This window comes from Pleurodeles waltl, chromosome 11 (genome assembly GCF_031143425.1).
Source record: "Pleurodeles waltl isolate 20211129_DDA chromosome 11, aPleWal1.hap1.20221129, whole genome shotgun sequence".
Classification (NCBI taxonomy): domain Eukaryota; kingdom Metazoa; phylum Chordata; class Amphibia; order Caudata; family Salamandridae; genus Pleurodeles; species Pleurodeles waltl.
In genome coordinates, this window is record NC_090450.1 from 50,684,936 (window position 1) to 50,698,884 (window position 13,949).

At 38.8% G+C, this 13,949-nt stretch overlaps 1 protein-coding gene across 7 annotated transcripts in view; it reads right to left on the reverse strand.

Annotated features, from left to right (window-relative positions):
- TNIK (TRAF2 and NCK interacting kinase) overlaps positions 1–13,949 on the reverse strand; it is a 623,603-nt gene that overhangs the window by 224,610 nt on the left and 385,044 nt on the right. For all 7 annotated transcript variants that reach the window (XM_069213031.1, XM_069213035.1, XM_069213034.1 and 4 more), the window contains exons 8-9: positions 9,112–9,166; positions 4,294–4,372 (exon numbers count right to left, since the gene is read on the reverse strand). In XM_069213031.1, the coding sequence (XP_069069132.1) occupies positions 4,294–4,372; positions 9,112–9,166 (134 nt within the window). The remainder of the gene's footprint in view (positions 1–4,293; positions 4,373–9,111; positions 9,167–13,949) is intronic.

The window sequence follows — 13,949 nt, forward strand, 5'->3', positions numbered from 1 at the left end:
AGCCATGCCTAATTACGCCAGCAGAGACTTGTCAATGGCAAAACAATATTTTTTTCCTGAATTCTCAAAATTGGAATTCCCCCAATATAGTGATGGGTTGCAGAAAAAAATCAGAGTGAAGGGAGTTTCACTCTGACGAATTCTGCTGAGTTGCATGAAAACTTAGGAAGATTTCACGGAGTTCCACTAATGGGCAGAAAATATGCAGCTCGCACTGCTTGTGCTGCAATTTAGTGCTGTTAGCATGAGCAGTGCTGAAATATGCAACAAAGGCACCATGTGCTGTGCAAGAGCACCCACCGATTCAAATTGATTTTGTTGACCCTCAAGCAGAATATTTACTCAAGAGTCAGCAAATCTATTCAAGTGGCAGCCTTCTAACCCCAACCAATTGTGACCACCTGCGACTGCCCAGGTCAGAAAATTGAGCTAGGGAATGCCAAATCCAGCTTGCATTTGCTGGAGCCTTGCAGGTGAAAAACTCAGCAACACAGCAATTGGTGGAGTTTGGCCGGAACTACATGCTACGTAGTAATGTGGAGTGACCAAAATTCCACCAATTCTGCAGGCAGGATGAAATATTCCACCCACACCAAAGAAAAATTAGCCTAATACTATTCTTTCTTTTTCGTAAAACACATTTCTGAAATGTCAGGTTGAAACAGGAGCACAGAACTACATAGGAGCAAGAGAGATGAATCTCAGTAGATCATTTGTATTCCTTGGGTATGCCTTGGATGCCTTTCAGTGTGCATACACAATTCTAAAAACGTGGCAAAGTCATAAAGTGAAAGAATATACTATGCATGTGCCCAATATGTTCCTAAGTAATTTCATTTCAGTTTCCCTTTGTGAATTGAGTGTACTTTTCTCATTTTGTAGCTATGTATCTATAGTGGGTATAATTGAGTCAATTTGTAAATGAAGAATGCCATGACAAAGAACTCCATAGTAAATTTATCATAATCAAGAAGCCATAGTTTTAGCTATCAGCATTAGGTTAACCATCATGAAGTAACCATACTCAAGAATGCCATAATGCCTTGTCACCAAATTTGTGGAGCTATGGGGAAAACAGCAGCTACTGGGTCTCAAACTAGGGGGTTGAGGTCACTTGCCTCTAATGCCCTAGTTTCCATCCTTCTACGGCTCCGAATACTGGGCCAAGTACTACCCATTCCGCACTTGACTCTCAGTGTAGCAAAGGCATGCAAGTCACAGGATTCTAAGGGAAGTAGTGTAAGGGGGGATGGAGCTCAATGCTCAACAATCATTCAACCTAGTGAATAAAGTGAATGTCCTGCCGAGGGCTTATCTTTGCAAGAAAGTATGATAATCACACAGATGCACTCAAATCTGCACACTATATTAATCAAAACAAGTTCGCATATCTAAGCACTATGTTTGCACTTGCTGTGCCCATCCTGCGTCCTTTCTATCCCCGCTTTCCTCAGGTGCTCTTCCCCTGTTCGGTATCCCCCTTACTCTTACTAGGGGTAAACACAAGTGGTTTGAAAGGAGCACAGAAGCAGTTCCATCACCCCCAATACATATGGACACTCCGTTTCAAGTCTCTTACATCTTCTCAGGATGAGCCAGTCCTCAGGGTCACTTTCAGGTTGCCTGGTGCTCCTAAAGAGCACTGCAACACCAGGAGGGTTTTATGGAGGAACTTCAACCAGGGCACAGGGTTACACATGGCCTCTCACCCACCGCTCCAGCATTTTCTGCAGAGTTGCAAGCTGCTTGGCAGCCATAAGATATCACCGTCCCACCTGCACTGTTGGTAAGTGTTGTTCATGAGAGCATGGAAGCAGAAATCTCGATGAGTAAACAGTAGGCCTCGACTTCACAGATCCACATAGATACATGGGGTAACAATGCTGACCTTACACCACTGTACGCTCAAAGACCAGGGCAGTAGTCCTGTTTCTCAAAGCAAGTTCAGGACGTCACATAATCAGGGACATGCCTAGGCCTCTGTGCATATGCTAGATTATCACAATCTTTTTAGGGCTAAAAAAAAAACTGTCAGGATACCAGGTGCACACAGTCAGGCACTCAGGGTAAAGAAGTGTGCAGCAGACATTTTTGTCTTTAAATACCTCAAGTAAGGAACCACCCTAACGCTCAAGCTTGTATTGTTCTGCCTCCTTCACTTACCCTAAACCTACCACCAACTGTAAAGAGTACCTTCATCCTAACCCATTTCTTCACCCTATTACCGATGTTAATCCTTGTCCTAATCATACAAACTGACCCTTCCTCTTTTCCTAACCACACATCTAGCACTAATCCTATTTTTAAACATTGCCATATTCCAACATTGAACTGTAACCTATTTTTTATTTCTTGTTCTGTTGGTTTTATTTTAATTTCAAACACATAAATAGCCTTATTGTTCTACATTTCTTCTTCATAATTACCTTTCTTCATTATGGCATTGCTTGATTTTACATTTAGTAGTTATTGGATTTCTTTATATGGTTTCTTTATTTTAACAATGCTGGAGTAAATAATGTGTGTGAATAGCAGACACTAGCCCTGTAAACAATGCCACAGATTTAGGGTCTCATTACGAGTCTGGCGGTCTGAGGACTGCCAGATTGGCATTGACTGTCGACCCCCACATTACAACCCTGGCATGCAGACATGCCAGGGGACCACCTTCACCACCAGGAATGTGGTTCCCACCAGGTAGACGGCGGTCTGAGTTGCGCTGACTACAACTCGGCTTTCCACCAGCCTTTCCATGGTGATCACCCCCATGGAAAGGCTGGCGGAAAGCTACTGCCGGTTGCCACGGGGGCCCCAGCAATGCCCATGCCAATTGCTTGGGCAGTGCCAGGGTCCCCCTGCCTAGCACCATCGGAATACACACTACCTTAAAGACAGTGTGAATTCCGAGGATGCTGATGTGCTACTGTATTGACCTTCACTCCTTTAAAGGAGCCAGGACCAATTCCGTACCACTGTTCCCACCGGGCTGACCATTGGGAATGTTGTAATACAATGTTACCGCTGGTCAGCCTGGCAGGAACTTTGTAATATGACTGGAGTGGACGCCGCCGGCATGACGGTGGCGTCCTCCACGCGGCATTGGCAGTCCTGTGGTGGGACCACCAGTGTTGTACTGAGCCCCTTACTTAGGATCATTTTATTTTGTTAATTATGTAAAATTTTGGAAAAAAATAGATATTATGTGAAATACAAATCTTGCTATATAATTTTTTTTGCGTAAAGCATCTCCTTGTATCTATATCTTATCTAAGGGAACACTGCACACTAGAAAAACACAAGTGCAGAAAACAAGCACCACTCACATCCTGCCCACTCCCGTTGCTTCGGTGGTGCTGCATCACAATTTTTTACCTGAGCGACAGCTCCCATTTGCACACTGTTCATAATAGTGGAATTTCAAGTGAAAATATTAAAGAAAAAAAGCCAGAAATTACACGAATTACTCAAATGTAATTGAATTTTCGCCTGCTCTGAATAAAACTGAAAACTGTGCCAGAGTTTAATGTACATTTAGCTTAACATTCTCATTTCTAACATCATTAGAGGGATTGTATTAGCATTCACTGCTTTTCCCAACTCACATCCTACCCATTTCCATTGGAACAGATTTACACAGACTGAAGGTCAGCTTGCAAGAATTATGGAGACAGCCGTGCACTGCCAAGCAGCCTGCACGTTCCTTCAGTATTCTTGCAGTGTTCTGCTTTTCTTCCCAAGGCTGTCTAATTTGTTTTGACGATATTTCTACCTTAATCCAATTTTGAATCCAGTTCAATCCTTCCATGGTTAATCCTCCAAAAGAAATGGCCATGCCAGAAATGACTAAATACTTTTTAATAAAAATGTGATTCCTTCTAAAGCAAATTGACGCCACGTCTGGTTTCAAGTGACTGCATGTTGAATAAATGTATTTCAATATCTTAAAATACCTTTTTCTTTGCCCTTTAAAAAAAAAATCCAGAAGAGAAATGGTAAAATGAAAGAACCGTTTTACTTTACCTGTCATGAGAGATTAATTGTGGGGAGCAATTCAAAGTTTAAAACCCATGGCTGGACTTCATGGAGGCCCACATGCAGGAATAATCTTGCACCGAGAGGAGAGACTGCACTTTCCACACACACCTAATTCAGGAATGTTTGTATAACATTACATCAGCTTGTAAACAGTAATATTGGTGAAAAAGTGCAGTAGTGCAATCTCACGTAATCACCCGTATACGTACAGACAAATAGTGTGTGCGCGCAATAATCAGTTTTAAAAATGTGGTTTACCATTTCTTCGATTTTAATCTTGGAGCAGAGTTCCGGGGGATGAGAAACAAGGCCCTCATTGGATGCATGTCACAAAGCGCTAAACGAAAAAGACAAAGGCCATTTCAGACACATGGTAATTGCAACACGTTAATTGCAACATTTATCAATACTCACAAAAGCTCGGAGTATCTCTGGCGCAACTGACATGGAAGCGTATCACTTTGCACGAGAGCTAGACCAGTGTGATAATGATTGTGAGAGTGTTGAACTTAAACAAGACTTCTCAGTGATGGGCTACTAAAGAAATTATTTCTGCATTACTAACACGGGGATTTTCAGAGACACACTTCTAGCTCAGTGTACATGGAAATGTCCCAAAGTTGGGGAACTAGCTCATATCAATTGGTGCAGTAACACCAGCCTTGCTGGAAGTATCCCATTACATAACAATATTCCATTACTTGAAAGAACAATCATATTGGCTTTATCATTTTCCATCTGGGATCATCCAGTATCATTTCAATTCGAAACATTAGTACACTGGAGTAACAAATAAGTATGAGAATGTATCAGACTACTTACTGGTTTCAGCTGTGTCATTTATAATGGAAACATAGGGCCCATTTGACAAAGGTCGGATTTATGCCTTTGATTAGCTGTATATGTCTGCCTCAGTGCAATTTACTAACTCTGGGCATAGATTTATATCCAGTAGTAGCAATGCACCCCGCGCAACTTCTTGCATGAGAGGGTGGCAACATGTACTATACACATGACAGTTAAGTTAATACGAGTAAGCTTATTGGTGTGATACAGGCGTACAACTGGCAAATGTTGTTCTACATAATGTAGGTGGACATCTCTGCTTATGTTATGTACAACTATCAATTAAAAAGAATAGATAAACATGAATCGTCTCAGGAAAATAATACATATCTGACAAAAACTGCTACTTAGGCACATACATAGAGCCGAATCCCTGTTGCACACCACTGTGTATGTCACTGTTTGGGAGAGACATTGAGTTATGATGCTTCTATGAGAGTGTTTAGAGTAGTGTCAGATTTAACAGTTGTCTTGTTGTATTCTACCATGAGAAATTCCATGGCTGTCCCTCTCCCTCCAAATGCAGATGCGCACTGCAAGCCATAACCTATCAATTTGGGAATGCTGCATCATTTTTTAATACCTTTAGACCTTGCTTATGCACTGAAGAAGTGCAAAATTCTCAAAGTTGACCTAGAACACCTACGAAGACAGCCTCCCATAGGATGCTGCTACATGTATGCACCCACACAAGGAAATTTCAATATTTTGAAACCTGGAAATCCTCAAAGGAATTTTCAGTGGACCTATCTGTGCTGGTAGAGCACCAGGTACCAATATACCCCAACCATGAGATAAGATAGGCAGGTAGTTTAGCGGATTTTGTTTTAGATATTGGCTTTTGGTATCAATAAATACTGTTTTATTATGAAGATTTCATATAATTAATAACTTAGGTTTATGTTTTATATCTAATTCAGATTATTTTATTTTCATAATAAAAATTGACTGGTAATATATTCTTGATACTCTGAGACTATCCCTAATCTGGACAGTGTGTTATTATTCATTCTACCTGCTTTAAATTGTAATGTACTATATCTTGCATCACCAATCGCCTCCAGCAGGAAGCCTTTTTGTTCTACTGAACTAACAAAATGGTGAAGTACACTATGATAGAGGCCTAGTTTATCTGAATACATGTGTAATGGGTATCTGTGTTAGGTGGGAGATCAGGTGTAGCATATAAGTCTTGCCACCTATACCCCAATGCCCTATTCATTGACAAGGGAATCTAACGATATCCTTCAGTTTGATCTACAATGCACTTTAAACTGCAATGAAGTTCTGTATGTGTCCCAATGAAATAATCAAGCATAAGAGCATTTGGTTGATCTGCAATAAATCTCACAGCTACTTGGCTTTGGAAGTGCAGGCAAGAGGAAGATATGGGAGGTCAACTTGTGCATTGACAGTGTAGAGACATGGACCCTTGTACAGCTTCACTTATGAAACAAAACAGTTCATACACTAGGCCAAAATATTGTCAAACATAGAAAAGTGTCCACTGATTGCCTAGACCTCCACTGTCTCCATGGGAAGAGGAAAACTTGGAAGATATTCATATTTTCACTCTTGTGAAATACTGCTTCCAGGCATGCAATAATATAATCTAATGAGACAGCATCCATCTGGCTGAGAAAGCTTCCTGAAATCGAGATGACTCAACAGTGCTTTTACTGTTTCCAGTCAAAGAGAAGGCATGATTAGCACAACAGTGAGAACACCATTGTACATGTTTCAAAGCTGTAGGACCCAAAGTCTGAAGTGAATCCTCAAAAGTATGAATTTGAATCTGTGAATTGGACTTTGAACCTGGTGTGACACAAGCCGGCTATTAAAACACCTAATCATTTGAACAGTTTTGCATTATTTTAAGCAAGTGACCTTTAACCAACTGAAAAATATAATTCAATATATGCCAGTCTTCTTTGTAATAAATCTGTAAAGTGTAATCCAGCCCCGAGAATTGTAATTCACAAGAGCACATTTGTGTAGATTAACATATAGTTCCTAAGGTATGTCTCCAGAGCTATCCAGCATTGTCAGCACAAGAGTTTACATGAGCCATCGAGGGACTATTTCTAGGTATGAGTTTCTCACACTGGGCCCAGATTTTAACAGTTGTGTTATCTAAATTAGACCATGCTAACATTGGGTAGTTGGTCATTCCTATGTGTCATATGCAAAACTTCATAAGGCTACAAAATTCTGAAGGAATGACCCTGCTAGTATGAAACCATGGCCCATTTGTTGCCATCTTAGGGCACAGTGTAATGGCTATGGATCTTGGAGAAGACAACACTTAAATGACAGTGTATGGCACATGGGAAATTTCTGCATCAAACCTCAGGTTTCCTCTTAAAAAGAATTTACTGAATGCACTACACTAAGGCAGCTACACAAAGCTATATTACACTTGGGTTCCCATAAATTCTAAAAAATAAATGTGAGATGACTTAGTGTCCTGTATACTTGCAGCCTAAATCTGGACTGCATTACACTTAAAATGTCAATCTCTAGGCCAAATATATCAAATTCAGGCATAAGGTTTAATGGTATCGCATCCCAACTTCTCTCAGAAAGAACACTGGTGGTGTGGAACATGGGATCCTGCTTCCAACAGCTAAAGTGGAAAAATATGTGCGCCGTAAGAAGACCAAACAAATCCTAAATGTGATTTTAGTGGGAAGTGCAACCATAAGGCAGAGGTCTTTTCCATTGCATCATACAACCCAAACTATCAAAAGCTCTGTGGACGTTCTTTGGCAACTGGCATTCATTACTGCTATAGTATTTTATGGAAAACATCTCACAAGGAGACTTGTGGCATCCACTCATCTTTGACAATTCCCTGCATTTTGAATGAAAACTTCCCAAACCAATAATGTGCTGCATGTTCTATGAGTGCATGCTAACAAATGAGATGCACTCAAGAGAGGGAATGAGAGATGATGGATTACAATAATGGGGTTTATACCGAGGTTAGTCAACAGTATTCAGTACGATGCTGCCTTAAAATTTGTGATTTATTCTGTGCAGTGAATCTTAAGACCAGCCCTGCTGTATGAATCCCTCCTGTGGCACCTGTATCATTTCTGAAACCTTTTCTGTAAGATGTTTAGGATTAATACTGAAGGCAAGGTGTTGAGGTTTGTGACTTTGAGCACCATAAGAGTGGGTTGTAGGGACAATTGAAGGTGACTGAAGGTCTATTGAGGATCTTAGTGTCTGATGAAAGTTTCTAATGGTGACGGATGGTTAATTCAACTTAGGGCAGGCTGAATATGTGCCAGTGCAAACTGCAGTTGGGAATGTTAGTGGAGGACTAGTTCATGCTAAGCTGAGTGCTAGTTTGTGGATGTTTTACAATTGACAAAGGTTGAAACATTATTTAGGATGTGACTGACAGTAGATGTTGTCCAAATGAGGATCTTTGAGACCTATCAAGTTATGCAAGAGCATCCGAGTGTCACTGAGTTTATGAAAATGATCTATGATGGCTATCTGAGGCTGTCTTAACAAGTGGCTGGGTGCAGGCTGAAGGATGTCCACTAGCCAGCTACAGGAAACTGGAGTGGGGCAGCAGAAGAAATGTAAAGGGGTGGAAGGCCTTCAAAATGTGTAAGAGGAGTAAGAAAAGAATGTTCCCTGGGGATGACGCCGGCACCAGCAGAAGGTCCCTACTTAACACCCCAAACAAATCAGTGACTACATCATGTGCCCTGCGTACACTGCTGGTGTTAGGGAATCCTTAGAGCAGACCCCAACTGGTTGTGAGAGGCTGAAACCAACCAACTTGTACTGCTTCCATAGAGGTATTTAGAGGATGAGCGGTAACATGAACTAATAAATATGTTTTGCTACTTTTATATTTAAAATCCTGCAAACACCCTGTGTTCAACTTTTCCTGTCAAACACATTTCTGTTTCCAGTCATCTGGAGCCCTAGTTCAGTTTTCTTCAAATAATGTTCGGCATGAAAATGACTGAAGACCACCAGATAACAATAACTAAGATCCATAATTAGACTTATTAAAATATATCATGTAGTCTTTATAGGTCTTTGATTGTGCTCCCTTCATAGGTCTTTGATTGTGCTCCCTTCACTCCATATACCACCCAATGCCAATGAGCAAATAGCTTGAGATCAAGCCACTCCAACCCTGGTTTGGTGTGGTTATCATAAAATTAGATGAACTGTACAGCAATCGTACATCTGAATACTTACGAGGAGCACCTTCGGCCATTTCAATGGCTGTAATTCCCAAAGACCACAAATCACTCTGGAAAATAAAAGCAAATAAGACTTAGCAGTGTTTGTAGAACTATCACACTTGAAAATAAATTTGATTTTAAATTTGGCCAGCAAGCCTTTGTCAGACTAACATAACATAACACAACATAATATTTGTAAGGTGCACATGAAGGGGTATCTTGGCACTGAATGACAGATGTTTGTTACCCAGCTCAATGGTTATCATTTTATCAACCTCAAAAGGATGAAAGGCTGAGTGGACACAGCGGGATTTGAACCTGTGACCATAAGGTCAAACGTAGGCCCCTACAATGGGCACATTAGTCCACTAAGCCACCAGACCCAGCTAAATGATTGTGACCTGATGTTCCAAGCTGTTTTAGGCTTCCACACATTCTCTTTTTCTGATGGGTACAAGTAAGTTTGAGTGATCATTCTTAACCTTCATTCCAGATGAAATTCTCTGAGCATTTCTTGAAGGAGTGACATTTTAGAATGTCTGGAAACTAACTGTGAAATGAAGTGATGGTGTCTTGCCTTGGCCGGCAGCCATAGATGGATGTCTTTTAAGCCATGAGGCTTTTGCCCAAAGTAAGCTTGGGTTATGCTTGAAGTCATACGGAGCTGTTTATGCATTGGTATTTTTAGAAGTAAAGTAACACATTCATAAAATCTGAGCACAGGGATGCTGAACAATTGTCTGCAAACAAATACAGTTGTATGCATATTCGTTAAGCATAATTGCTATCTGAGGTAGATATTATCCACCTTTAATTGTCTGCCATGTGATTAAAGACTAAAGGAACATATACTGTAGAGAAAAAACATCAGTTAACATCTGTTAACATCTGACAACTTTAGGAAACTAAGACTAAGAGCATCCCCTCAAATATTATCAGATGAAGACATATATACGTGTCACCTGCACCAGTCTGAGTCACGTCTCCGTTTCACATTCTCAATGGACTTATGATGCAGTCCTATTAAACATCAAGGTGTTGAAGGTTTGGTGGGTGGGCTGATAACTCTGGTTGTTAAGTTGTGGAACTGGTAAATGGAAATAATCGTGTTTCATAAATATTGAGTAACGAAGTAAAACATATCAATACAAAAATACCTTGGAACAGAACATAGAAGCTAAGAAGACCGTTTTTTAATGTATAAACTTCATTCTTGTTAAATCTATAATTATTATATAATATAATATTGCTTATTTTAGTATAGACATTAACGGCCTGATTACGAGTTTGGTGGTTGGCTTTGCCGACCAGCAGACCCATAGTGAGGAGACTGCAGTCAAGGTGGTGGTCTCCCCACCGGCCCTATTATGACTTTCCCACTGGGCTGACCAAGGTGAAGGTTCCCGTCCGTTGATCCAGTGGGAGGGTGTGACAGCACCCTCAAAATGCACACTGTCTGCACAGCAGGTAGTGCGCATTTTGAGAGTGCTTGTAGGGGCATAGGTAGTGCAGGGGCACCCTCTGACCCTCTGCACTTGTTCTCCACCAGCCTATTCATGGCGGCTGAACCGCCATGAAAAGGCTGGTGAAAAACAAGGTTGTAATCAGCAGAGTGGTTTCGGCGCTGCTTTGGCTGATTACAACCTGCACTGCCGTCATCCCGTTGGGTTGAGAAATCCTAGCAGGGACGGCGGTAGGTTGGCAGGTTTGCCCGCCAACCTCGTAATGTGGCAGTCAGACCAACACCACAACCGAGGCCGTCCGACCGCTATCCACCAGACTCGTAATAAGGCCCTAAGTATTGATTAATTTTATACACAGTTGTTATTATATTATTTTTAGGTGTTACTGTTAGTAGCTTGTTGTTGAGTTTGTAGGGAATAACGGTGGGAATTGTTTTTATTTAACTTTATTTAAAACATTTGTAAATTAAATATTTGTTTGGTTGTGGATTAAGCAAAATATTTCATTTTAATTATTTAAGTGTATTTATTGATTTTAATATGTGCTTTTATTTTTCTATATTTTAATTACTCATTTAAAATTTAGTAGGCTATAGGGTTTGTAGGGTAAAAGGGTGGGAAGTTGTTTTAATTATTTTTTCAAATTAGTTTTATTTTAATGATATGTTTATTGTGAATCAGTTATGGAAGTTGCTTTATTGATTGTCACTAATTATTTTAGTGTATTTTGAATGCATATTTTATTTGTTATAGTTCATCATTAAATTATAAGTTAGTAGCAGGTTGTTCAGTATGTAGGGAAATTGGGTGAGAAATTTATTTAAATTGTAAGTTCTTTCTTTGCAAATTAATATTTAATGTTAAATAGTTAATTAGTAATTATATAAATTATTTGTGTAAGTTATTTGTTGTATTTAAATAACTTGTCAATTTATTGAAAGATGTATTCGGTAATGGACTCTGTAAAATGCATTGTATGTGTATCATTGGTTTTTAATTCTATTTGCTACATTATTGTTATGCTTATAAATTGAAATCATTTTTGGGTTGTTTTGGGTTAATAAGGAGGAAAGTACATTGATTTAAAATGTTAAATGTACTTATTTTGTTATTATGTGCTAAATTATTTTAGTATTATCAATTTTATATATACAAATATATATATATATATATATACACACATATATATCATTTAATAATTTGGTTGAATATATGTTTTAGTGTTATATATTTGTTTACTTTTAAGGTGTTCATATTATGAATTTAAAGTTTAGTTAAACTAGTGTATTTATTGTTTGTATATTTTTAAAGGTAAAAGAATATATAATAATATTTAGTTTAAATTACTGAATAAAACTGTCAATGTTTAAATACATTATTTTGTAGTTTAATATTTCAAATATATTCCTATCATGTGATATATATATATATACATATTTCAATATACTCATCTCTTTTTTGATATTCTGTTCCATGTTTTTTTTTTAAATGACATTTTAGAAGTTTACATAAAACATGTATAAAGCAGCTAGTTTGTAGACAATAGTAGAAGTGTATTTTACCTTTGTGAATCAAGCCCTGAAACCAGAGTTCCACACACTATCATTTGTGTGCATTGTAATTTAATCAGTATAACTGTATGGCTGTGCAAATTTAGAGGCCATTTCAATAGGAAATATGATGTCTGTAAATGACAGTGCACTACCACACAATGCTTTAGTTACTTTAAAAAAAAAAAATCACCCGCCTTGTGTCCATCAAAGCTAGGTGGATCACAAAGGTTTGTCGCTGTAAACATTGCTTCACAGTTCTAAAAGGTTTCGAAATCACAAGCATAAAAGGACTGGGCCTCCTGACTCATCCCATTATGCTGATATAATTAAATGAGAACTGGTGGCCACACCTATATCATGTATTTTTTAGCTCAGGCTTGGAAAGTTAGTGCCAATGCATTGCTGCTATCAACGTCTTCAAGGAGGGTGTAAATAATAGATATGTTCCAAAGATTCATTCTGTCAGAGTGCTCTAAACTAGGGCAACGAAAAAAAAAAACTGCTCAAGCATCCTAATATAATGCAGAAGAAAATTCAATAAAAAAAATACCCATTGCAAGATTCCAAATGACAGGCTTGACTAGAATCTACCCAGGACCGGTCAGGAGATTAGAATGGCAGTCTCTAAAAAAGCAAGCATGTTTACCTTAAAATATCTCATCGCCCCAAAATATTACAGATCCTCTGAAAGCTCACAGACACATTTCCTCTGGAACACAGAAAGAATCAGGAAGTAGGTTCTGGGGTCCAAACTTATTCTGATGCTACTGAATTTCATCCAATGCTCGGAATTTCACCCATTGACACACAAATTGATGTTTGTAAATTCCTGAAACAATCTGTACCACACAAAATATTTTGGAGCATTGTATTATATAATTCTTTATCATGTCTATGCTCTTATAGATGGGGACCTAACCATATGAACCTCACTTGTGGCCCTGGCCGTAAAAGGGGAATAATGCTCATACTGCTAATCATACATGTGTTTCAACATTATTGGTTTTTTTCTGCAAGGTGGACCATGTGTCCGGAGCAAGATTCAAAAAGTCTGAGTATACTCGTGCACTAAGGATGGCACTATAAAAATGATTAAGAATATTTCAAGCATTACTAGGCACAATTGTCTGCCTCTATCAATGAGGCTGGATCAATGAGTGCCCTGCCTGGATTGACAATTAATTGGCTACGGTGTTTTTGCTAGAAATGCGACTCATCAATAGTCCAATGATTTCATTTACAACTATATCCAGAATGCACTTAAAATTATAATAAGTATATGTAATTAGCCTCTCTTCAGATCAAGCTTTACCAATAAAATGTCAAGAGAAAATATTTTCTTTTAGAAACTAATGAATGCTGGAACTACAGTACTCAAGATGGACACTATAAATAAATGCTTCTCACATATCTGGTATAAGACACTAGTAGTGTATTGATATTTTTGGGATTTACCCTATCATTTTTCACTAACCTACCAGTTTCTACTAACTCATTGTGAGGGGCCCTACTAGTGCATGCTTCGCTGGAACGCCAAATTGATTTTGGATATCAAAGATCATCATCAGAGGAAAAAGGAACATCCCTTGAAACTGCAATGTGAAATCTATCTAAGTTGGACATAAACATGTGGATTCATGTAAAGCTAAACCTTCCTAACATGCAGTCTGTTTCATTGAACCTGATACGAAAAAGGCCTAAGCAGCCAACTATGAAATTGTGTTTTAAAGTTTAAAGTTTCAGAAATCATTCTTGAGGATTCTACTATTTCATACTCAATCAGCATCACTGGTCTCTCTTCTTGCTATTAATTTTGAGCACTTTTCCTTCTTATT